Source organism: Drosophila biarmipes, chromosome 3R, assembly GCF_025231255.1.
Source record: "Drosophila biarmipes strain raj3 chromosome 3R, RU_DBia_V1.1, whole genome shotgun sequence".
NCBI classification, from domain to species: domain Eukaryota; kingdom Metazoa; phylum Arthropoda; class Insecta; order Diptera; family Drosophilidae; genus Drosophila; species Drosophila biarmipes.
The window spans coordinates 30508276-30535280 of record NC_066616.1 but is presented as its reverse complement, the minus strand read 5'-3'; the positions used below and the strand labels follow the sequence as shown (position 1 = coordinate 30535280).

The window sequence follows — 27005 nt, the reverse complement described above, 5'->3', positions numbered from 1 at the left end:
AGCTTTGGACTGCTTTAGCTTCAGCATGGGCGGGACCGAATTCAAAATTTTGGGTAGTACTCCTTTATAAAGGGTATAATATTTCATATGATAACTAAGTTATAGAAAGATATACCCATGCAGATAGTATACCTATGATGTAAGACCTATATGCATAGCAAGGATCCCCAGAAGTAAGGATCTGTAAGTACTAAATACGATATCTTTTACTGAAGAGGCACAATTCCCAGAGACAAAACATTGATGAAATTAATAAGCAGAAAATATAATAATGCAATCAAAAAAATTGTTATATATCTTTAAAATAATAACAATAATATTTATAAGATAATATAAGATACATTTAAAATCGATAGCTCGTAGAATAGATACATATAAATGAAAAAATATTCCTCATAATTTTATTTTTGACAAATTTTTCATACATGTACCGTCTTAGCTTTATAAAATTAAATTAAACAATCGTTTAACTTTATGCTTTTTTTTCAAGCAGGTTTATAGATATATTGTATTTCCGGATAAGTGAAAAATAGCGCCCATCAGCAAAGGATTGTTTTTCCATGCAATTTATACATGCATTCAAACCAGCGTTATCTAAGCAGGATATATTTTAAAATAGCCTGTCAACCGCACTTCGCTCCCCTATTAACGATTTAATAGTTTAAAATGAAGAGGAATAATTAATTTGGAGTATTTTTCGCTTAATTACTGGCGACCTGCTTTACTTGGAGCGGTCAATGAATTTTTCGTGACCATCAGCATCAGGCGCTCCAGAGGCAGCGCCGCAAAAACGAGGGGTGGCAGCAGCAGCAGCTAGGATAAGCGACTTTCACGCCATGCCTGACCTCCTGCAATGTTAAAGGACTCAACCCCCTGGCACCCGGAACAGCTGACTGAGAGCGTCTACTTAGAGAAAATATCCCTGTATTTCAGCATGAGTTTGCACTGAGGGAAAGAGAAATACACGCTCTTCAGAAGGACATGCTCGGAGTTCAGAAGCACTTGGCACAGATTTTTGAACGGAAATGACGAATGAAAAGTAAGGTTATTCCTGGTAATATATTTATAATATTTATAAGTATTTTAAAGATATTTAACCTCTAAAGATTCCCTAGTTAATATGGTAGGTATAATATCTAATATTAACCAAGAACTGCTCTTACCTAATAACAAAGTCCCAGCCGAATAGCTCTTCGCTGGCCTTGCTCTCCGCACCTCGTGGCTTCGTCCTTCGTCCTTTTTCGGCTTTTGGTGCCTGCCCCACTCGCCTGCCACTTTGGCTTGGGGATCCTGATTCTGTTTCTGATTCTGAGTCCGTTTCTGGTTCAGTTTTCAGTTCGAATTCGTGCGTCGGCCGGTCGAGTTGTGTGCCAAACGCTCGGCACCTGTCGCCCCACACGTGTTGCGTTCCACTTGCGCTGCGCGTCCCCGTCGCACTCACCCGCGTACACCGCGGCGTATGCGTTACGTTACGTGTCCTGTTGTACGGTGCGGCAAAGCCAGATAATATCCGATTATTGTAGTTATGTGAGCCGGAGAGTGGAGTGCCCAGAGCCAGTACTACTTCAAGCACCAGCAGTGATTTAACTCATACTAAAGTGTGGAAAAAGTGCGGAAAAAGTGCGAACTTGCGGGCCATAAGAATGATAAATTGCTTGCCCTGTTTTGGTAAGAATTTAAAGGGGACTGGCTTCTTTAAATGGGATATAAATTAAATATTAAGATATCTTTTTAACTTATGAATCTATCTCAATTCAGCTTCAAGAAGTAAAACAAAAAAGTTCAGAAAAATAATGAAATAAATATGTCGGTCCTTAGGAAACCCCAACATGTTTGTTAGTAGAGATTCCCGTTTTTAATGGAATAGATTTAAAAACGATTTGACAAGACCCATTATTTTGCCATTAGCAAGCTTGCCAGACCGTATTATTTCTGTTGATGTTATTATAATAGAACCTCTTTAAAGCTTTTGTGTGTTCTGGAGATTTTCTGGCTTAAATTTAAGATGAGTTTAAGATCCCTGTTCCTTAGCACCCAAAAAAGCCGGAGCATGTGTGCAGCAGAGAATGCAAAATAGTGTTGCCGGATTCTGCTGAGTATTCAGTGTACATACGACCATGGGTTTCATATGCAGATTTCTGCCCGCCAGAGTCGTAATATTGAGCAATTGATGGGAGCGCGTTTAGCCTGGCTTTGTGGCATTTGGCTCATTAATATGCGGCAGGCGACACAAAACACACCCTCTTGCCACTCCCGCCCCCTACACACACACTCCGGGAGAATCCTCCCCCCACCGAAGCTTGTGTCTGTGTTTTGTCTCGTCCTCATCTGCATTTGCCCGAAATGGGAATGAAAATGAGAATGAGTATCCTATAACCGACTGAGCAGCATCCTGGCTGCTGATGATAATGTTGATTCCTGCCTTCCGCAACAATTTGCTTTGAACTTTATCCGCCCCCGACCTCCAGCCCCTCCTCGGCCACGCCCCTGGCTATTCGTAACCCAGACTCCGGCTCACATTTCTCTAGCTTTTGTTGTGGCATTTATAAATGCTTGTTACCTTTGGCTCGTCTCATTTTTAGTCTTGGTCTCGGCACAAGAGTGTTTATGGTCTCTGGCAGCTTGGGTTTAGTGGCTTGGATCAGGAATCTCTCGTGAAATGGAACGAATTGCGATTTCCAAGTGTTTGTCAGCCTGGATTTGCCGAGATATTCGGAGAGAGAGTTCAATCTAATGGTAAATGGACTTTCTACAAGGCAGTTTTGGGGTAGGGAATTAATTGCTTTCTACTAAATTTGCTGGGATTTTCAAACAGAGAAATATTGTGGGGAAAATAATTAAATTGTATCTCTTTCGAAATGTGTTTCTTTTCGCTGTATATCATTATTTAAATGGAAATATATATCGTATATTGTGTTAAAAACAGTTTTTATTCTTTTTTTTACTATATTTATTTTTAAGTTTTTCCAGTATTTTAACCCCCAAATCATTCTCAAATTTCCCGCTCCACTGCTCATTATTTGGACATCTGCTGGGGGGTTTATTTTCTGATTACTTGTGGCATTCCGCAACATATGTCGTTTTATTTTGGGTCAGAACTTTTTTTAGGGCTTCATTTGATTCCTATGCCTGCAATTGGGCTCAACTCGAGCTTAAATTATGCACAAAAAGGGGAGTAAAAACAATGGAAGAGCGACCTGAAAGCGAAGGTCGAGGCAAATCAAACAAATGGCCAGAAACATGAAAATGTTGTAAAATAATTTCAATTCATTCTAAGGCCATCCGCATGCCTCTGGGCCGGTTGTCATTCCGGTGGTATCTGTGCGGTTGGTTGTTGCCGCTTTTCCGGTCCTCGAAAAAATTCCATTGAGTTTCCCGTGTTCAGTTGCGCTTGTTTACGGACCAACCAGAATGTGCGTAGAACGAGGAAAAGCACAATATACCGAAACAAACACAGAACATCCTTGTTAAAGTTTGATTTGATTCCTTTTGTATTTCTAATTTTATTTCGCTTCGCCACATGAGTCCCATTTTTTGCCTCCAAGCGACCGATCTATTAATTTATGCAAATACGAGTACACATGTGGAAAAGTTTTCATTTCGTGAAATTTTCAGAATGGCGGTGAATACCAGGCTCTCAACTTTTGCGGGAAAATAATGTTTGAATTGAAAGTAATATATTTATTTATAAATAGGTCAATTGCATTGAGAGTTTATAAGTGTATTAAGTGTAGGCGAAGGAATATTTCTCCCTCATTTGTAGGATCTTAAATAATTTTATTATAATACTTCTTATTGATTTAATAATAATACCTCCCACGCCACTTGAACCCTAATGTTTTATGCAAAGGTAATGCCCAAGTGCTTACAGAAATTAAAACAAGGTAATCCCATGTTTCCCATAGCCGTGAACAGTAATTTTCCTGCTCAAAGTTCTGGAAAATAATCTTCTAGGAATTAATTCGTCCTCCACCCCGCCTTGGCCTGGTCATGTGATCCGTTGTTACTACCAGGACTCCTAATGATACGTTTTATTATCCTTGTAAAATTGAATAAGCATAAACCAGTACGGCCTCGGGGAACGCAACTTGAGCATTGTGGGTGGGAAACCTTGTCACGCCGGGCTTCCACATTCCTGCCGAGCTCACAAATCCCAGAGCCCCCCCTGGAAAAACACCCAATCCTCGGAAGAAGAAAAAATTTCTCCTGGGGGCGGTGGTTCGGGTGCCTTTCGCATTGACTGCTTGCTACAATTCGCCAGTGAATGGAATTTAGAGCTGAATGAAAGGGACTGCGGGCGGACTGGGGGTTTGATTATAAATAACGTAAAGTAAGCGCACATGAATGCATTTTGATTGTCTGCTGTAGTTTACGGGCACGTTTCCTTTATTTTTTGCCGCTTCGGCTCGGGCTCCTGGAGTTCTGAAGGGAAAAATGGGAATGAAAATGAAAGACGACAAACTCGCCGTGCAATATCTGAGGGGGCCAGGGGGCTGGGGGCGTGGCAACTTCCTTAAATGGTGCACTAATGTAGAAAAGAAAAGCATTTTTATATTTATTCGCTTGCCACTTTGCATGGAAATTCCAACTGCAACGAGGACATCGCATTTCCTTACTGCAATTTTCCAACGCGCGCACTCCGGTTTCTTCTTCTAGCCACCCAAACCCCCTCACCCCGCCCCCGTTCTCCCCATTTTTCCCGTACTTTCTTTTCGCCGCGCTTCCTTTTCTCTTCCTAGGTTCGTTATTTTTTTGAGGCCATACAAAATAATGTTTCATGTTGCAATAAATGTACGATTCAGTACGTACACCCCTGCTCCCCCGTATATGTGCCATTTCCCTCGAACCCCTGCCGTTCGTTCCGGCACAGCCCTACGCCCATGCATGCCACTCAACAAAAAAGAAATGCATCCATGAAATAAAGGCGGCGCACACACATTGCTCATACGCAGCGTTGCACGCAGTTATCCTTGCGCCCATTTTGTCCTTTGCCTGCAATTGTATGCCGCTCACTCCCGGGCAGCGAGGGAAAGGAATACAATTTATTAACCCACCAGCCATATTTAATATCCTTCAATAGGGCTTAAATTACACACTACCTGGTATTTAAGAGATGTGTTTTAAGACAGATTTATCGATCCTTAGGGATGTGTTTTCTTAAAGCGGTGGGTAAAGCATTTTAAATTTTAATTAATTTGACCTCCCAATCAAGGACAATACATATTTGATTTCAGCAAGACCACAGATGCTAGTAGTTCACTTCCGTTTGCAACATATTTAATGCAGATCCCGGGATTACATTAAATTCAGCTTCATCCCTTGACTTTTCCCCTGCTGCGAACGAGAACTCTTCAGTTTAATTAAATATCCCATGTTGTGGCTCTTAATTTCGGTTTGCATGCCGCTTGTTTTAAGGCATCAATGCTTAATGAAGCGCCAAACGTTTTCGATTTCACAGGCCCGACTCTGCCAGACTCGACTTTTGTTTGCCGTCCTTCGACGGCCTTCGTCCTTGGTCCTTTGCTTCCTGTTAACCCAACTGGGTCTAATTTGGCTTCCTCTCCGCCGTTGTTGTATTAATAAATCGTGCGTTGCGTTTCAGTCACGTTTTGCATGTCGCAAAATATTCGTGGCGCGTTGCCCTTGTCAATGTTGTCATTTCCTGCTCATCGTTGACTCTGTTGATTTTTGCATAATTTCTGTTTGGCCAGATAGCTGGAGGACTGTGCCAAACAGCACAGAGGCGAAGGGAAAAGCGTATGCCGAAGGGGAAAATCGAACCCCGAAGAAACCGAATCCATAATCAGTTGCACAAATGGGAGGAAAAGCGGAAGCAGATAAGATATCGCCCCAGTTCTCCTCAGTGGAATGTTTTCATTTTGTTCGCAGGCATCAGAGCATGAAAATCAACATGCGGATGCCACTGGCCCCTCGCTCGCAACCCCACTCGCATTTCTTTGTGACCTGCAGAGTGCACACCAACAGTGGGCACGGGGAAATGGAAAAATAAGGGGACGAATAATATGGGAAAAATAGAAAAGAAAGGCAAGTGTTAGCATAATCACAAGAAAAGTAAAAAGGTTTGGTTTCTGTGGGGAACCAATGGGATTTAAGGTTTCAAAAATTGAATACAATGACCAAAAATATATTGGGAATTAAAATGGAAAATTAAAAAGAATTAATAAGATTTAGTAATGTCTCAATTATTTATCACATACTCATAACATTATTTTAAGGTGTTATACAAAAATAATGTATAAGAGAATAATATTATTATAGAAAGATTTGTATAATTTGATTATTTTTAAAATCCTCTACTAGGGATGTACTTATTAGTTTTGTTGACATCGTGAGAGCCGATATCCTTCCTTAGCCATCCTGTGAGACACTGCCAAGTTTGGCAAAGCATTTCCATTTGCCCAGCTTACCATTTCGTTTTGGCCATTACATTGCTCCAGTTCTTGGCCGACTTTTGCGTTGAAAACTATTAAAGTAGTTTAGCTCAGTTTCCCTGGGTTTCGGGGCAAAACTTTAATTTCACTTTCTGGGACAAAGAACATATAAATATTTACCCACTTGGCCCGTTTCGCCTAGCCAAACAGGACTTCAATTTCTTGGGGAAATATTTAGAACTTCGCTTTCTCGATTTTCCCCTGGCTTCGGCGCTTAGTTTTCTGCCACCTGCCAGGCTCAAGCCAAACTTTATGTCGTATGCGAATAAGAAAAACAAGCAAAATAAAAGCGTACGGATAAAGTATTTCCCTCCCAGAACTTTTTCACCGTACGGCAGGGGAAACTATTTAAATTTTCTATGATTTCTTTTTTGGGGTTCGGTGATATGCTGGCTAAAGCGAAAAAAAAGCATATAAATCGAGAGGAAACTTTGCTATAAATAATTTTGCATTTTTATTGTGCATTTTATGCATTTTGTGCGCGATTTCGATTTGAAGTTGGGCTCTGAAATAAATATGAAAAGTTTTATTTATGTTTGTGGGGTGGCAAAGCCGGGCTAAAGGGGCGTGGCTTTGGGGCTCGTTTGTGTCGGGGTCAGGAGCCGGGGCCATTCGGTGGCACAGCCGTGGGCGTTATATTTATGACATTTGTTTGCCAACAACTTTCAATAGCTCAATCACGCCACCCGCACATGCGATAGGCTAAACCAATTCCCCGCCTTTGAGCCACCAAATACGGGGGAAAGAACCCCTTCCAAAGGCAAGGAAACAAGTTTTCCGATTTAAGATTGCTTGATGTTTGAAATTAATATTTAAAAGTGTCGCAACGATTTGATGATTTTGTGACATTGTTTAACTTCGGTTATAGAGTACTTTATTGTTAAATGCCTAAAAGTGTGCAAGGAATTATTTGAAAATCCATAATTCACTGCATATGTCTTGACACCCTATGGGATTAAGCTTTAAATTAATGAATTTACTGTACGCGGCAGAAAGAAATTGTTTCTTAAGTGCCTAGAAGTATGCAAGGAAATATTTGAAAATCCATAATTCACTGCATACTTTTTGACACCTTATATCTCTAGGGAATACGTTTTAAATTAATGAATTTGCTTTACAAGGCAGAAAGTAAATTATCTACTCCACACATATTTCTATCTGAACACTGGATATACATTAGTTCTCATTTCTCGTTTCCAGCTAGAAGGCGAAACACCATCAATGTGAGTGCTGCGGACTGTGTGCTCTTCCACTAGAGCTCCGTGCCGCTCGGGGGCAATGAAATCGCGGAAGCTGCCAAAGGGCTTCGTGCTTTGTGGCCTCAACTGTTTGACCTTCGTCTACTTCCCGCTCGTCCTGCCCATCCTGCGATGCTCGGCCGGAGCAGCAGCCGGGGCCTCCGGAGGGTCAGGGGGCTCCAAGACCGCCGACGACTTCGACTTCCGGATGCAGCGGGTGCGGAATGTCCTGAAGGAAGTGCCCCTAATCGACGGACACAACGATCTGCCGTGGAATATCCGCAAGTTCCTGAAGAACCAGCTGAAGGACTTTCACTTTGGCGGCGACCTGCGCGAGCTGGCTCCCTGGTCCTCGAGTGCCTGGAGTCACACGGATCTGCGCCGCCTCAAGGAGGGCATGGTCTCCGCCCAGTTCTGGTCCGCCTACGCCCCCTGCTCGTCCCAGCATCTGGATGCAGTGCAGCTGACGCTGGAGCAGATCGACCTGATCCGGCGACTGGTGCAGCTGTATCCGCATCACATGGCGCTGGTCACGACGGCGTCGGGGATCGAACAGACCCATCGGACTGGCAAAATCGCCAGTCTCATTGGCGTGGAGGGCGGACATGCCATCGGCACCAGCCTGAGTGTCCTGCGAATGTTCTACCAACTGGGCGCCAGATACCTGACTCTCACACACACCTGCAATACACCTTGGTGAGTTCATCATTGAATATATACATACATTATTAATATTTATTGGAAATAAGGTTTCACATATTTTGTTTATAAAAGTGTCTATAAGTATGCAATGTAGATCGCCATCTTTCGTGGTAACATTCTACTTCAAATTTGCGAAAATATTGTTGCATACTTTTAGACCATTTTAAAAGTGATTTGTACCCTATTTCTGTTAGCACATATTAATTATGTGTTGTGACTTAAAAATAATTTCATTGTTGGAATTTATTATTGTAAAACTTTTTAAAAATTATAAATTCATTTTTATAGGGCGGACTGCTGCAAAGTTGACGAACCTGGGAAGTACCCGCACATAGGCGGCCTCTCGCAGTTCGGCAAGGTGAGGGCCCCCTTGAAAACTATCTAGTTAGTAAGATCCTAATAAATCCCCATCTCTATCGAGCAGCTGGTGGTCAAGGAGATGAACCGACTGGGCATGATTGTTGATCTGTCGCACGTCTCGGTGCCCACGATGCTGGACGCCCTGGCCGCCTCGAGGGCCCCGCTAATATTCTCGCACTCCTCGGCGCACGCCATCTGCAACAGCTCCCGCAACGTTCCCGACCACGTCCTGCAGCGCATTGTGAGTCCATTATGGCGACATTAATTCCGGGGGCACCCATTAATCCATATACCCCAATCCGCATCTTATTCCGCGTCCAATGCAGGCAATCAACGGCGGTCTGGTCATGGTGGCCTTCTATCCGCATTTCGTCAGCTGCTCCGGACAGGCGACATTGCACGATGTTGTGGGTAGGTGGTTTTTTCATTGGTCGCTTTCCGGTCGCACTATTAATCTTTAAACTTGTGCTTTTTCGGGCCACCCTTTGACCCCGCAGCGCATATCAACCACATAAGGGAGGTGGCCGGCATCGATCATGTTGGCATTGGAGCTGGCTACGACGGAGTCAACTTGTAAGTGCGGCAACTTTTGGCCAGCCTTCTGCTGCGCCTTCAATTACATTTCATTTCATTTGCCAAATTATGGTCGCTCCCTCTCTTACTTTATGTGTTTCTGTATTTCTCCCGACTTTCTCCACTTTCTTCGCTTTCTCTGCTTTCCACTTAAGAGTGCCCAAAGGACTGGAGGATGTGTCCAAATATCCGCATCTTTTTGCTGCCCTGCTCGAGTCTGATAAATGGTCGGAGGAGGATATTGCCAAGTTGGCTGGCAGGAATCTAATACGTGTATTCAAGGAAGTCGAAGCGGTGAGTCCACAGCAAAAAACACATAGAAATTGCTCACTCTTCTCTGGCATTTTTCTATTGTTCAACGTTCTGCCCCTGAAGGATGCTTAGATACTCTGGCAAAGGGTATTGCATTTTGCAGTCTGACACTTAGAAAAACAAAACAATTGTGAGGAAAAGATAATCCTGTTCTTCAGTTACCTAAACCTTTAATTGAAACTCCAAAGATGTAACATATTTCTTAAATCTTTACAAAATAATAAGAGAACCTCAGTGTATTTTTGTGCAGGTGTGCTCTAAAAATATTTTAAGGTGTTATTATTGGCTGCATAAAATGCATAACTTAAAGCATACTTTTTGACACTCAGGGTATTGATCCTAAGCCTCTCGAGAATTGAGGAATATTTTTGAGTACGTTGCGAGAGTATAAATATTTTTCGCAGCCTTATTATGTTTGCGATATTTTTTCTTGGTATTAGGCGCGTACCTGACCGACTTAAAGTCGAAGCCAGTCCCCAGAACTAAACACACATTTCACAGCAAACAAACAAAGAAGTTGGAAAAGGACATTGGTATGGTATCCTCGCCGGCTCCTTCTCTCGGTTGTTATTGCAGTTGGAGAATTCCTTTCGCAAGGATAAAAGGAATAATGTGGCTTTGCAATGGAATTTGCACATACTTGGAATGGGCGACGGGCAGCAGGGGATAATGGGGAAACAGGAGCAGGAGCAGGCCACTGCCAGGACATTGCCTGACGTCGAAAAGACGCAAGTTGTGAAATAATTTTAAAAGGATTTTCAAATGCTTATTCCGATATTTATACACGGGCCTGACCATCGCAACCGAAGCAACAGCTTCAGTTGCAGTTTGTTTGCAGGATGCGGTCAGCTTGTTTGCCGTCTGCTCTCCGCCTGGATATACAGCTTAGAGTCCTGCGAATGCGAATGGGATTGGGATTTGGCTTGGCTGGGGGATTTCTTTTACTGCTCCTCGTCGAGGAGGACGGCGACCATGTCTGGGCACTCCAAGCTCAAGCAGCATTCAATTTAGATCAATATAGGATGGGACTGGGCCAGAGCCCCTCTCGAGGAAGTTGCTCCTCGGCATTGAACGGCACTCGAGCGGAGACTAGTGCCATTCAAAGGCCTGCAAGTGGGTTTGTTTTTCAGTCCAACGGTTGGATAGTTCGGTGCTCGGATGCATGAATGGCCAGATAGATGTACGGCTAAACGATGCAGACGGTACTCTAGTTTTCCCATCGGAAGATGTGTGTTTACTGCTCTTGAATTGGAAATAAAAAAGTGCTTCGAATTAACTGATAGGCAAGTGGAGTGGTAATTAAATGGTCAGATATTTAGATAATGGCGTTCAAGCTTCTGCAATTCAAATGAAGATGCTGGAGGGTTTTAAAGTTGAAATACCTCCTTTAATACATTCATATCTGCAATGGAAGGGGAAAAAGTAATTTTCACATTTCGTAGATACATCTCCTGGTTAGTCACTGGATAGAGCCATTTATGTGAAGATTACTCCTTGCTCTCTAAATCAAAATAGTCGAATAATTGCCCCTTTCATCTGGGAAGCTGGCAAGTTGCTCCTTTGGCTGAACCAATTTAAAGATTTAATAACGAAAATAAATCATACGCCCCCTGAACACTGGCCGTGCTCGTGGATTTTATTGCCTTTGCTGATTATAAAAACCTCCTTCGGGTTCCGCCCACTCGGCACCCCATGGCACCCCCTATGCCACCCCTTTTGACCAAGTTGAGAAAGAGATGCCGCAGCATTTTTTAATTTAGCCCTTGTCTCGCGCTGACTGAGAGACGACCCGGGCAAACTTTAATCATATTCTCGCGCCTTCTCCGCAGCCTCTACATTGTAATTAGTTTTAGTTCAGGGCGTGTATATAATGCATAGAAATACTTAATGTCCGTTATTACAGACCGCTCTTACGCCATCCTCATCATCGGGGCAGCAATGGAATGGCGTAATCGTAACAACATAAAAATAAGGCCACAAAAGTATTGCCTACTTTGCAGTCCTTGCGACTGATTAAAATCGCAGGGCTTTTATTGCGCTTTGCACTCAGCCAGCAGCCATATATACAATACCCTTTTTTTACTGCTGTTTATTACATGGCCATAATGCTCATTAAGAATTGTATTTTAATACGTTTCTGTTTGTTTCTGTATTTTTTTCGCCTTCACCCCGCCTTTTTTCCGCTGTTTGCGGTAAAAAGTAATTAAAAATGTTACCCAACGCCTTTTATCTTTGGCCAAAAAGCCCAGAGCATTGGAAATTAAGCCAGGCCATATACATATACTTATCCGAATGACATTTGCTTTTGTTTTGCATCAGCCGGAGGCCCCAGTTCATTGAACCGAACTCCAAGTCCCCAGCTCCATGTCCCCCGTCTCCATGCCGAGGCCGGCGAAATAAAATACGTTATAGCCTACTTATGGGCGTCGCCAAGAGCTTCGCTCGTAATGCAATTAAATAATAACGGAAAGCGGGTCAAATGTTCAATTATTAGAAGCTTAATGCTCTTTTGGGCTGTGTGTGTGTACCCAGGGGAGGGCTGGGGGCCGGTCATGGCTGTGATAATTAAGCAAGTCATAGAAATTAGGCAAAAGGCCATTTTGATGATTGCCATCGCTCGCACAAACGCTCCAAAGAACATGGAGACGAGCTCGGCCAGCACATATATAATACCCTTTTAGGCTGGACACGCACTCGCTTAAAACTCTGGGAGGCGTGTTCTCGTAGTCCCTTTCGAGGGAATTTCGAGAGATTTAGCAAAACTTTGGAACCTATGTAAAAAATCCTATGGATTTAAGACAGGAATTAGAATTAAATAATAAATTATTCTGCTCAGTTTAAGAAATTTCAATTTAATTTTTAAAAAACTATATAAAATAAAAGCTTTTACATTATAAGTTTTCTGTTTTTATATTTATAATTTTTCTCTTGAAGTATTCGTAAAAATAATTTTTTACTTTTCTATAAATTTGATGAGCTATCAAGTCTAACGAATTTTAAGATACATTTTTTATAATAACCCAATGCCTGTTTTTTTCTAAAAACCTAAGTCGTTCTTTAAAGATTTCCCTCACTTTAAATGATTTTATGTGTCAGAGCTGGTTTATGACCCCATAATTTTTAAAATGCCTCAAAACTTAGTGCATATCTGGGGCAGCAGCAGAAAACTATCCACGCTCCGATCAGACTCAGCAAAGCAACCGGTTCTGGGAACACATTTCCAAGGACATTTGGGACAACAAGGATGGCCGCAAATTTGTGGGCGTAGGAGGCGGCCAGTGGATCTGCGGATCCGAGAGCCATTGCCATAGCCATAGCCGTAGCCCATGAACATGATAATTTTCTCGACGCCAGTTTTTATCTACACAAAGGCAGCTTCGTCGGGGCAAAGAAAAGCCAAGGATTTCAGGGCGGCCCCTCCCCCGTACCCACTTGTGTGTTTGTGTAAATGTATCTTTTATTTTAGCCTTTTATATCTAATGCGAGAGCGAAAAAGGGCATTTGGCACGACACATCGCCCAAGTGGCGGCAACGGAGGCTCAGGCCTCGTCCCTCATCCGAGAGATACTTTTAGGATGTGGCCTGAGAGGGGGTTGGAGAGGGGGCTGGCCAAATGTCCCCGGCAAATGGCAGCAATTTGTGCGAGACAAATTCATTTAAATATCTTTTGCAGGCCTGGTGTGCACTGCAAAATAAAGTGATTCGAAATGGGGGTCAATCTGATCCTGTTATAAATAAGGAGGGAGAGCTCTGTGTTTCAAGATAATTTTTATTACGCACACACACTGAAAACAATAAAGATAGCCCAAAGGCTTATTATTTAATTTCAGAGTGTTGGTCCTTTGAAATTGTGTGTTCTTATACCTTGCCAACTCAGAGCCTCTTAAAAATGATTTTTGACTGATTGAGGATTATTTTTTATGACAGTTTCTTGGATAAAATCTGTACTCCAAATAGTTAAGGACAATATAAAAATTATTTTTTTATAATATCATCTAAATAACCGACATTTCATCATGTCATTTTTGTGTGTGTGGAATTGTGAAAGTGTTGCCGCTGACCTTCTTACAATTGATTTGGCTTTGGGTTCGTTTTGCTGGGAAATGCGTTGCCTTGTGGTGGCGTGGGAATTTATTTTCCGCTTTGAGCTCTTCAGTCAAACTGTAACTGTGCGCAGGGCTTTTCATTTCCACTGAATGGAGGGGCTGCGAGTGGGGAAAGCCAGCTCAAAGGCCGGAAGAGTCTAGCCAAAAGGCAAATGGCTCAAAGTTCCCATAGTTGTTGTGTTCGGGCCTGTTTGTGTGAGTGGGTCATGCACACAAAGTGCAATGACTGAGCCAAAGCTGACGTTTTATTGTTGTTTGTGTGGCAGGGCGCACATAAAGCCTCATAAAAAAGTCGTAAATTCGATTGTTGTATGGCAAACAAAACCCAGGAAATGGGACCAGCCGACCTAGGCCTCCTGGCCCACCGCCCAAAAGGTGTTTGGTGTTGAAAACAAAACATTTTCTCTCATTTTATTTCGTTTTTTCCGCCCACCCTGCCGTTTCTGCCCTCTCTGCCATCTTTTTTATGTGTTTGTGGCATTAAATGTGCTTCAACTTTTGCCAGGACTAAGAGCTGCCTGTTTGGCATTCAGATTCGGGCCTCTCTTTAAGGATTCAGGACGTTTGTGTGGGTGCCGGGCGAGTTAGACATGCGGAAGAGGTTTCTCTGCAAACATTTGACTCTGGGTATCCTTGCTCCTCGTGTCGGGTGACAGCCTTTCCTTAAAGAGAGTCTATTGCAGGAAGTTTTAATGGATTCCAACATATTTCTAAAATACTAAATGTGTTTGTGGCAATGAAGGGTTCGAAGATTTATGCGGAAAATATGCCTATGCTATATTATTTTATTGTCCGAAACTCAGTTATTAAATCCATAAAATCTTCAAAGACAATCAGTTCAAAATTCCCGCCCAAACAAAGTGCGTAATCAGTTTCTAGAAAACCCATTTGGCAATGCCCGCGAGAGTGTTTACCATAACTAATATCCAACTCCAATTTGGTTGCCTAAGCGCCGCGCCAGAACTTGCGAACAATATTAATGCCATATGAAGAGTACACGAGAAGTTCCAAGAAATCATTTCTGCATTTGAAAATTCAAACAAAACTTTGGCAATTACGCTAAATAACTTTTGTAAGTTGTGCCAGCTTGGCGATGGCGCGATGCAATCAATTTTCATCAATCAAATGCAGCTGTCGTCACTCCCACCCACTTACCCACACGCATGCATACATAATTATTTAATGGCTAATGACTAATGGTGTATTAATCAAATGAAATACCCTGATTTACTCTTGCAGGTGCGCGATCAGATGGAACTGCTGCGAGTGGCACCCATCGATCAGTCAATTCCAGCCGAAGACATTATGGGCCGATCCTATTGTCGTTATCAAGGACCAAGAACGTGATAATTTCTCCATTTGTAAGGCTCACCCATGCGCACACAGCGTCCCATTCATCGCAGCCCCGAGGCGAAAATGGCAAAAAATTATGTCAAGCGTACGTGTTGTAAAGTGAAACTTGTTTTAGGTTAATTGACAAAGTTTTCCTCCTCTCTGCCGCTGCCGTTGCTGTTTTTGTTATTGTTTCTGTGTGGCATGATGCTGCACAAACGCAGGCTTGCCACACGCGTTTGCAAAAAAAGCGCCGACATTTTGCAATCGCTCAGAGTCGAGCAGCTGGCCAACTGCTGTTGCTGCACTGGGAAAAATGTAATCAAAAACGATTAAAAATCTCTTAAAAATTAGTTTGATTTTTGTTTAATATATATAGGTTTAGATAGGTCGTAGTAACATTTCCTATATAATTTATTGTTAATTTAACTTATATTTACTTATAACCAACCATCAAAATTTAACACATATTGTTGTATAGAATATTTTTTCTAAACATCTTCACTTTTGTTTTAAGAAACTTAAAGGACTTGCATTACAATTTGTTAAATATTATATTTCAGTCATATTTACTAAGAATTTGAATTAAAAAAGCATTTAAGCTTAAGACGCACCGATTTCTTTAGCTGTTATTTTAAATATTCTGTTTGCATTCCATGTTTATTTTTCTGTCAGAAAGTTAAGTAAAAGTATATCAATAATTTTTGTTTTATATACCAGCATTTTCCTCAGTGCGTGCAACTTTGTGCACAGCTGGGCACTGCCCGTAAACAAATACAAAGTGGCAAGAGGAGGCTGCCACCACCAACAAACGCCCCCAAGAACCTCGAACCAGAACCCTCCTCCATCCGCATCCCCTTTCCCGAACTGGCCAACACTGTGTAAATATCATTGCCATGTTTATTTTTATCTCTAGCTCTAGCTCTAAGTCAGGCAAAAAAGAAAGCAGAACAGGAAGATTAGGAATGCGAAGCAGAAAAAACCAAAGCACACAAAAGCTAGAGAAAGTAAAGCCTATAATAGCAAAAGTAAAGCACATTTAGCCTGAAATTAATAAACCGAAAGCAAAGTGGAAGCGAATTCGAAGCAAAGCCGAGGCTAATCACAAAAGTCAAGCTCAATGTTAGCACAGAGGGAAAATCTAATTTTTCATCGTGTATTTTTTCTATGAAAAAGTTATTGAAGTTTACAAAGAATATAGCTAATAGTTAATGAAATAAACGTTAAATTCAGACGAACATGCGATTTTTGCTGGGCTTTTTTTCGGATCAGATAGCCAATGCAGTTGGTTAAACTGAATTCATTAGCCCGAACGCACAGCAAAACGATTTAATTATAATACATTATGCGTTTAAAGAGTTTTTAATTTCGTTATTAACCTAAATGAAATTCCCATTTAATTAGTTAATTAACATTAAACATTTAATTAGCCAAGGTTTAATGCGAAATCGAGGAGAACCGAAAAAAAGGATGTAATTCAATGCACGAGTTGAATGTAACCACATTTTTTGCATCATTTGTAAGGCTTAAATACCAATCTTTTAATCAATATTCAAGTAAAGCGTTGCGAAATGGTAACCAAACTGTATAATTAATAGATCCATACAAAATTCAACCCGCCAAAATTGCAAATAAGTTCACGAGCAAACCAATTAAGCGAGAAATAATATTAAATAACAATTGTATAGAGAGCAATGGGAAAACTGTAAGCCATTTAACTCATATACCTACGCGTACTCACCTATATCACACACTCATGTATAGATATGTACATTCAAATATTTTGTTTTAATTTGGTCATCAAACTTGCAAAGTTGGCCACCAACTTTTTGCAGCTCAACCTACAAATTAAATTAAACTGTTTTGTTTAGAGAAAAACGTTGAAAAAATAGATCCAAATCCAGAACATATTTAATGATTAAACGGGAGGCGAACAAAACAAAAGGCAAAGAATAACACATGTGATCAAAACTAAAGTTAAATTGCAGATCTATATTATTACTACTTATATATAACTATAATTATTTAATGTTTAACAACAACAAAAACTGACAAAAAACGAAAATACAAAGAGATTCAACCATTTTTACTGCTGATGGAAATTGAGAACAGAACTACAATTTATCGATTACAATTAGCCTATAATAAAGTGGAAAACCCAACTGTAACCGTATAGGAAAATACTTGAAAAGTGCTGACAGCATTTTAACACCCTGTAAATATCTGTATGGATAATGATCAAATAGAAATAATAATTGTATGGAAAGTATGTCAAGTTGTGAATTGGAAATAACCAAAAACAAACAGAGAATAAATAAATTAATTCATATGTGTAAATTGGAAGATGTCGTAAGTGGCCAGCGGAAAAATACCAAAACGGAATATAAATAAATTCATAAAAATTATAAAACTAACCAGAGGGTGACTTATTCTTCTAGGGGATGTTTGCTCAGGAAAAGAAGCTCTTCTCTCGAGGAAATCACTGGTTGTAAGTGAGACTCTTCAACGACCATCAACACTTCCCATTGTTTTTGCCGCATTCTTATTGCGACGATAGCACTCGAAACACACATCCTGCCAGCACTTGGCCATCCCAATCCCACGTCCTTGCGCCACCCATTTATCTGTCTGAATTCTGTCAGGGGTTGGCTTGTCAATTCGAACGTAAAAATAAAAGGATTTGCAGTTCCAGTTTGTTTATATCAGCGCATTTTATACGCCCTAAGCTGGGGTAGATAAAACTCCCGTGCTTCGAAATGTAATTTATTTGCGCTTTGGTGGCCAAAACAGTTCAAACAGTGAGAAATCATGGAGTTTATCTCCCGCTTTTTCGGGTTTTTATTTTATTTCCCATGCCGGGGCGAAGGTCAAGCAGCTGGAATCCCGCTGGCCGCAAAACCACATAACTCAATGCTCGTAAAACTTGCAAATATTTCACATTTGTTTCATTTCTGGTCGAGGCAGTGGGGGCGGCGCGCTGCGAGCGTTAAAAAACTATGCATCAAACGAAACGAAATGTGTGTTTTACATAAAATTTCAATTAAATGAAATAAAGTTTCGGTTTTCGGGACTCGCAGCCCGCTGCTCGGAACTCAGAACTCGTCCTTGGCACTAAAAGGACCCGATTGCCGGGGGCTGGCAACGCACGTCTCGTTTAAATCATCTCGCTGGCAGCTGGAGCGAAGCCCGCAGTGGCAACAACTTTTGTTAAACATTTGTTACCAGCAGCCATACCACTGGCAGCCCCAACAGCCATCACTTACCAGTGGAAACTAATAAAAGTAATAAAAACCGAGTGCGGAAAATCGAACCAGCGCGAGGCGAAGCGAAAGCCAAGTACGTACTTTGGTATTGTGGCTGTGGATGAAGTGCGAAAAATCCTTAACAAGAAAAAAATAAATTACCAAAATAAAAAGTAATCTGTAAAATGTAAAAACAGTTCGGAAAAGTGCCTATTTCACTGACCGTATTTAGCTGTATGGCATTTACACTACCCATCATCAGTTTAACTTCACCCTTTTCTGCAAATACTTGCCCCTTAGACTCATTTTCCCTCACAATGGCAGCCCTGTTAACTTATTGTGGCATTAATTTTGATTTGACATCCCCAAATACTTGGCGCACTAGTTCCACTCCAAATCCTCTTAAAATAAATCTGGACTTGCCAGCCCTGAGAGAAGCAAAAATATGAAAGCAAAAAACCTTGGCCATAATAAATATATATAAAAAAGAAGTATGTGAGTGGGCGGCCAGGGAAGAGAAATGGCAAAGTGAAATAAAAAATCATACTAAACATTTTCGTTTAGTTTCCAATGACGATTTGCTGACCCACCGCACCACCACCCACCCGCCGCAAACAATGTTGCCGCCTTTTCCCGACTTTTGGTGCCACCGCCGCCTTTTCCCCAGAAAGTGCCACCAGAAAGGATTGCTCTACGCCATAAATTGTTGTATTTTATTGTCCAATTTCTTTTTATTATTTTTCTGTGTTTCTCTTCGCCCTCTATGGTTTTTTCCGCGCAGCGTTGCTTATGCTTCATCTAGTGCTTCGTTTCGAGTTTTTTCGGGCACTTTCAGCCACATGCTGAGTTGTCCTGGTCAACTGGACCAAGAACAGGACCTCCGCACAAACTTGGCCGACATTTTCATTGTCGTTGCTGGAAAATTGTTTTTCAAATATAAAATATAAGCCCAGACACGCGCACACTGGGAAAATCAAGAGAATTAAAATAGTACTAACATTTCTTATTTAAACAAATGTTATTTTCACTTACAATCCAATATTTCAGATAAATTACTTATCTGAAATTATACTTTAATCTTAGTCTAGAATATATACCCAAATAAATAACACTTTTCCTTCAGTGCAAGCAAACAAACGATTATATTTTGAATTATTAAAAGGACGCAGGGATTGCCGAAAAAGTGGCAAAGGAAGGATTGTTTTGTTTTCTCCGACTGCCAGTTAAACAATTAGGAAATTCCTGAAATATTCAGTGTGTCATTGCACAACAACTCAACCTTTCTTGGCCCCACTGCAGTTGAAGTGAAAAGTGCAGAACAGCAGGTGAAAATGTCTTCTTTAGAACGGTGAAAAGTTAAAACGAGAAAAGTGGTCATGCTGTGTGCGGAGCGGAAAAACTGAAAATGAAAATCACACAAATCGAATGGAATTTGAGGGGGAGAAAAAGTACACTGTATGCGATTTCATTTTCGTCCAACAATGCGTATGCGTAACGCGGCAAACATTTTAATGAGCGTTTGCATAACAAATGCGGTTTTCCACATTCGTTCAACCAGAGAAATACCACCCGGAAAAGCCACAGGACGACCTTCTCCTCTTTCACAGAGGAAAAGCGGCAGAGTTTCGATCCAAACTGAAACTGAGTAACTGTTACATGCAATTATATTTAATGATGATGTTTATTGTGTAACACACTCGCCCACATGGCCCTTTGATGGTTACGATGATGAAGCGACGCTGATGATGGCATCATGATTTTTTCATCGCTCCGCCAAAGCCCATTTCAATTTATAAGAATTGATTTTGTATTAAGTAAATTGAATAATTTATAATGCAGTCACGAGGCATTTATAAAATCCGCATTCATATCCCACTGGCAGCTGGGGCACGCATGTGATGACCAATTTTCATATTTCAGACAATCGGTCGCTCGTTGGGTTAAGCCCCTGCTAAGCTGCGAACAGATGTCCTTGTGTCCTGAGGTCCCTTCCATGCCCCCAAAAATGACCACTGTCTGGGGCTTTGTGCCGCTTTTAGATGTCCTTCGGCAGAGCTCACCGAGTTTCGGATAATTTAAATTCTTCGGAAGCGGGTGGAGATTTAACTCACTGAGCGAAGGAATGGTAAAGTAAAAATATAGAATTTTACAATATTCTGTAAGTCTAAATTAATGTTAGGCTGCTTTTATAATACAATACAACCTAGTATCCTGCCATAATGTGCAACAATTTGTATAATCTTATCACCTTTCCAGATTCTTGGCTTTGTTGTTATGACAGTATTTTTCCAGTGCCAGGCATGACAATTTCTACTTCCGTGGCTGGAAAGTGAGAAATCTGCCCAGAACCGACATATGCTGTTGACAACCGCAAGGCAATTAATGCTTAGCCCCACAAATCCTTGCTGCAGCATCGTAAAATATCAAAAAGTTTCCGAAGAGAGAAGACGAGCTCTACGCCGGAATGAATCCAATTATGTGCTTAATCACTAAGAAGCCCCAACCAGGAAGGCATCCAGGAGTGTGGAACTTTTGGGGAGAAGGCGGTCGAACGTCGTTGACAACGGCGGGATGTTTGAGTGTGAAGTGATGACGTTGGCGACGTGTTGTCAAAGTGACAAGTGCCCACACACACACGCCCACTCGCTCGCTTCTTCAGGCTTACTTGCTCATCTACACACACGCCCGCAGTCGCACTTTCATTGGGGTACACGCAGAGAAAACGGGGGTAACCAGCTGCTCTACCTGGGAAAAATACTGAAATAATAATAAAATTAATTGACAAAATTCGAAGAACGAAGAGCTGAAGTAAACATTAATTTTTTATGGTTTTATTTACCACAATATTTAATTCTAATACAAAATACTATATATTTATATTCTTAAAGAAAATGTACATTATAATAAATACAATTTTAATGCGAATTTAAAGATCAATTAAAATTTCTATTTATGAACAAGCGTAATAAACATAATTAATATTTAACAACATTTATAATGCATTTCTCCCAGTGCAGCTACACCCATTTTCCTGCGTAACGCTCCTTCTTCCAGGCACTTGTCTCAACATGTGGCATGGCTTAAGGCGCACGGCCGGACGGCCTGAGCCTTTAAGCATTAAATACTTTAACACACAGGCGCTGTTAAAATTTATTCATGGTCGTTTTTAATGCCAGCGGGATGGGGCAGGGGAATGGTAGGGGGGCAGAGGCAGGAAGGACCCTGCCAGGACTTGACATGCAAATGTCTGAGTGTGTGTTTGCTGCATGATGGGTGATGGAGCCCCTCCGATGATTCGCCCTTTTTTCAGCTGCCTCTTGCTCTCTGCTGTTATTGTTAAGCATGCTTTTCAAAAGCTATTGAATATGTAACCAGCCCCCGATGGTCCGCTGCCGAAGAGTCCTCTTTTTCTGGCTCCCATTCCCCGTCCATGCGGCCCATATAATGGCTATTTTTTACACTCATTTGGCCAAGAGCACTGCCAGCGGCTATGTGGGCTATAGGAACAGCAAAGCGAGATATAAATGAAATAAATGTGCTGGTATTTGGCAGATAAATATATTTTATTATAAAAAAAATAAAAAATGCTAATCCTCAATTTGTAATAACTCTATATCTAAATATCTTTATTGCAGCCTAAATAAAAATAAAAGTAATTTTTGCATCCAAACATTATTATATTATATTGAAGGAGCTCAATCCTTTGCCCTTTTATAAACTATACCTTATTTTCAGAAATATTATTTTACTAGATACCCTTAAAAACACCCCCTTTGCATATAGAGTATCTCCTTATGGACTTCAGCATGGAAAATAAATAAATCTTGCTCTTTTTGCTCTCCACCCGGCCCGCTGTGCCATTTCACATGGATTCCATATCGTCCCGGGGGCTGCAGGTCCTTTTAGGCGTGGCCGAAGGGGCTGTTGTGATCCAATCACTGGTTAAATGGTGGGTAAACAGGGCGGGGGGTCGACTCGAGGGGCCACACCGCCCTTCATTAGTAGTGTGCCACCAGCGAATCAATCCCAGCCCCCTGTATCAATCGACATTGTGCTGAAAGCGGCAATTTAACACTTTTGCCCGCTGCCAGGGCGTCGATAAGGCGGGCCCCTCTCAAATATTTGAACATTTAATTTTAATTTTCAACTTTTTCCGCTTGCACACCCCACTTTCCCTTTTTTTTTTGAGGGGACCCGGAGGCTCGACACATGCGCAAAATATTTGTCACTCTGAAGCCTGAGGGCTTGACTTGCCAGTAATTTTCACACACTTCCCTGCCACTCCTGTCGTCATTTGCTTAAAGGTTAAGTGACTGTAACATCCTGGCCGGATTTCAAGAGCAGGGACCCTGGCTTGACTTTCCACAAACAGCACTTGCTGTTGACACAATTAAAAGCTCGGAAAATTATAATACAAATGTTGGTCGACTGGGTGCAAATTAGAGGGCCAATCTGAAAAAATAAACTCATGACTTTCGACATTTTCGGTTGAGGCGGAGAGAAAGTGTTTCGCTTTCCTCTTCCCCTGCCAGGATGCGAAGCTGGAGGTCCTGAGAGACAGCTCCTTCAGACATCAGTTGCTGCCATTTCCGCATCCGTTTTGCTTTGTTAGTCCGCTTCCGGTTTCTGTTACTCGTTCTGTTTCTGTTTTCGTTGCTGTTCCTGCCACTCCTGCCCGAGATTTTATTTGCAGTCGGTGCCTCTGTGAGATTTTGGTTTCATTGCACCCATTGCCGTGGTTTCCCATTGTTCCCGGCTCCAGCTGCACTTAAAATGTTTATAAAGTTCCCCCCGCATGCCCTTCCCTAGGGTAATTGAGCCTTTTCGCCAGAGGATGAAAGTGCACACTCGATCGGATAAGAAGTTAGATTTAGCCTAAGAGCAGAGAAAATGGTAATAAGTGGTTAGTGTTTCATAAAATCGTAGAAATACACATAGAACTTAAGGAACTCAGACTAATCCCTTAACCATATTATATTATTTCCAAAGTATCCTGTAACATTAGAGGGATATGGTGCTTCTACTTTCATAAGAACCCTTTATTAAATCCCTTCTGATAACCATAAAAAGGGCATAGAATCTGCGCATTCTTAACCCATTTCCCCCCTGGTTTTTACTCTCTCGCCTTTATTTGTTTCCTGAGCTGTTTCTTACTCCGGCTGCCGAATCGGTTGCTTTTGTTGCCGCAAAGTCTTCAATTCTATTTTGGTAGCAAGAACTTTCTTGCTCCTGTTGTTGCGGCGGAATTCGGTGTTGTCAGGCTGGTTTCCTTTGCTAAATTTGCAATCTAAGAGCTTTGTCAAATAAATCTTTGATAAATTGAAGAAACTATGGCATCTCGTTTGGGTGAAAACTTAGAAGGGTTATTTGAACTAGATTTTCCGGTTATTGTGACTGACCTTGCTACCAATTTGCTGCTGGCCCTGCAGCACAATTACCTTGTGCTCCCGGTATCAACTTGCTATGGGGCATTAACATTTTAATGTGGCTTTTCCGGGGGAAATCCCCGCAGGCTTACAAAACTCCTTTTGTTCTTTTGCCATTTAATTTTCCTTACTCTCGAATTTTGCTCGTTCATTTCGCTTTTATTTCTTTTTTCCTTGCAACTGTTTGTTGCCCGGCTTTTTTGGTTTTTCCTTATTTTTCGTGTACTTTCCTTGTTATTTTTGCTGTTTAAATATGCCGCAGTATTTAGCATGACAACGACTTTGACAACGGCAACAACCTCCGAGGGACCCGAACGGGCCTTGTTTTTTCCCAGTTTTCCCGGCCAGGTTCAACAGACTTTTCCAACTGCCGATATTTCATTTGCTTTTCACGTTCGCCCGGCCACTTTTCTCCGCCGGCCCCGCCCACTTTCTCTATCGCTATTTGTCTCTGACCCCCCTTTCTCAAACTCTCGCCGGAATGTGTGTGTTTGCTTCCCTGTTTGCCTGCGGCTTGTGCTTGCTTTTATGGAATTAATTAAAACTTCGCTGTGCTCATTTGGCGAAAACCGAGAAATAAAAATCAAAATAAAAGGGGGAGCTAAAGACAATGTTTTATGTGGTTTCCGGTCCCAAAACTTAGGCCAAACAATGGTCAGAATTGAGACCAATCAGCGGAGAATAATGTAATCAAGTTGTAGTACTCGTAAGCCCTTATTATGTGGTTACAAAACGCGGGGCTTTTGAACCTTTAAAGACCTCATATTGAGGACAACTTTGTTTCAACTAATATTTCACAAAAATGTGCTGGTAAAATTCCTTCAGTCGCTTTGTTTCAAATACATATGGTCGCCTTACTCGTTGGGTTTCCGTCAAAAAGTGGCATCCGTTTAATGACAAATTCCAAACGAACCGCTCGTCGTCCTTTGCAAACTAACAAACCGGCAAATCCAATCCAATCCCCAAACAATGCAGACAAAGGACAATCCTCTCGTTTTGAGGTTTTGGAATGGCACTTTGGGGTGTGGGTGGGGGAGGGTCTGTGGGCCCTTCCACGTGTTTGGGCCATCAAGCCGCACCGCCGGCAGTGAGTAGCCTGATTTTATGCATTTTATTATCTGCCTTAGTCACGTTTCAATTTACGGCCCATTGGCGGTTACAATTTGCAATCACGTTTCGCTGGCAACTCACAAACGCCAGCCAACTTTCTCCGGCCTGACACCTTTATTAGGGTCTGGCACCAGCCACTCCAACTCCTCCAACAGCTGAAACGGCTCCAACTGCTCCAAGTCTGCTCCAACTCTGTTTATCATATGCCCACCGAAGTTGGCCCCGTTGTGGTTCCCTTTGTTGCACTGCGAGAAAATACTGGATGAATAACAAAATTCCCTACAATATATTACGATGTTATTAGGTAACAAGATCTACCAATTTCGAAATGAACATCGATTATATAATTTTATCTGAATAATCGTCAACTTTCTTAACACTTTTTTGATAATATATTTGTCATCTAAATGTTCTATTAAATCAGTTAAAATACATTTAGAAGCCGTTATAAATTACACTTATCTATATCTTATATAAGTTACATTTCTTCCAGTGCCTTAAGGCTTGTTTTAGTTTTTGAATTTATTGCCATTTCTTATTTTCCTGCCCTTTCCCACACCGCAGACTCGCCTCCATGTGCCTTTGTCTTGCGTTTATAACTTATTTTCCCGGGCAGGTGCAAATGCTCTTGGCCCTCGTCTTACCTTTGCCACTGTCTGTTGTCTGTTTGCGTCTGTGTCCTTCTGATCCTGCTCCAGCTCCAGCTCTTGGCCACCTGACCCGCACGTCTGCCCCGGCTTCATTGTTATGTCCTTTATCTATGACGGTTCATTGTACTAGGACGCTGGCTGCGAGGAGCATCCAAAGACCCCGGACGGACTCAATTTCATTCCCTCGGCTTGCACCTGTAGCTCCAATTGCCTTTGTCTGGGTCACGTGGCCCACACTGAGCGAAAATACTGCTGGGTTAGACACCATTCAGGGTTTAATACCTTTGAAGAAATTGCATTACATATTTTGAAAATAAATATTAAACATTTATATTTATTACAGAATGTTTATGTTATTATTTTTGGTACATATTTAAATTAAATTTCTCCCCGTGCATAAGCTCCTCCTTCTAGGTGGAATCCCGAGTCCGTTCAGACTGCAATCGTAAATTGTAACTTTTTATTACATAATTTCTGTCATTACCCTGTGAAAGGCAATTGGTGGGTCGAATTGGCCTGCCGCCTTTTAACCCACGTCCTGTGGCCATATTCGTAATGACTTCAATACATTTCGACTGTCGCCGCCTGACTGACATCGCCTGCTCCCATTTTCCGCCGCCCGCTTTTCCGCTCTGCCACCAACCCGCTTTTCCGCCTTTCACCTTTCTTAGCTGCGTGCTGTGCATACATACGAGTGGGAAGTGGCGGTTCGGTGTCTTTCCTTTATGAGCCTTTTACTGCCCAGCCTGGTAATGTTAATTTAAAATGTAATTAGTTTAAGTAATGAACACACTTTTGGCCGCCCCGCTGCTGGCCGCATTTTTATCTACCAATTTTCCAAGTCATTACGAAGGGAGAGGAAAGCACTTGGGATTTTCCCTGCTTTAATGCCTCAACTCTAAGATTTCTTGCATTTTCTTCTTTTCCCTCCACGACTTTTTTATAATTTTATTCATTTTTATTGGGCTATAGTATAGTTTCACTTTAAATATCTTGGAAATAGAGCATTCCCTCTTCGAAAATAGTTTCCCTGAGCACCTGCATTCACCCTGCTTAATTCCTGGCAGCATGTTAAATGAGTTTCCCAGTTGCTGTGCATAATTTGCCCATTTACGAGCAACTTTTATCCCGCTTCTGCCGTTCTCCCCCTTTTGCTAATTTCTCTGGCTGCCATCATAAATCAAACAGCCTTTTGATCATCAGTGACGGGCCGAAGGACGAAGTGGCTGCAATCTGGGCGCAGGACTCTAATTAGCCACCGCCTTGGCGTCCATCCCTTTGGCTTGTTAGCCTTGTCAGCTGGCTTTTTATATCTATTTTTGCTTCATTAAACCAATTTCCGTGTCGCTGTCAAAACAACAATTGATTTCCGCGCCAATCGCCACTCCGCCAGCTGAGTCCTTTGAGCCTCGTCCTTCGCAGACCTCCGCTCATTTCCCGCTTTCTTCGCTGCGCTTTTCACACTGCCCAGCAATTTTCCTTTTGCGGCTGGCCACTTGTGT

At 41.8% G+C, this 27005-nt stretch overlaps 1 protein-coding gene across 2 annotated transcripts; it reads left to right on the top strand.

Moving 5' to 3' along the window:
• The first annotated feature begins 1358 nt into the window (after nucleotides 1–1358).
• LOC108025475 (dipeptidase 1) lies at nucleotides 1359–17489 on the top strand. Of its 2 annotated transcripts, XR_006367323.2 has the most exons (9): nucleotides 1359–1668; nucleotides 7653–8386; nucleotides 8681–8750; nucleotides 8817–8993; nucleotides 9079–9163; nucleotides 9250–9325; nucleotides 9481–9619; nucleotides 14983–15181; nucleotides 15300–17489. XR_006367323.2 is itself a non-coding variant. In XM_017095987.3 (8 exons), the coding sequence occupies exons 2-8, from the start codon at nucleotides 7731–7733 to the stop codon at nucleotides 15088–15090; spliced, it is 1311 nt and encodes a 436-aa protein (XP_016951476.1). In that variant the 5' UTR covers nucleotides 1359–1668; nucleotides 7653–7730; the 3' UTR covers nucleotides 15091–17489. The 2 variants fall into 2 exon arrangements, 1 of the variants encoding a protein (XP_016951476.1); XM_017095987.3 differs by having other exon boundaries at nucleotides 14983–17489.
• The last annotated feature ends 9516 nt before the right edge of the window (nucleotides 17490–27005 follow it).

Coding starts and splice junctions, on each gene's coding strand:
- LOC108025475 (XM_017095987.3), top strand. CDS start 7,731: ATGAAATCGCGGAAGCTGCCAAAGGGCTTCGTGCTTTGTGGCCTCAAC. Junction 8,994..9,078: donor ACCACGTCCTGCAGCGCATT/GTGAGTCCATTA, acceptor CGTCCAATGCAG/GCAATCAACGGCGGTCTGGT. Junction 9,620..14,982: donor TATTCAAGGAAGTCGAAGCG/GTGAGTCCACAG, acceptor TTACTCTTGCAG/GTGCGCGATCAGATGGAACT.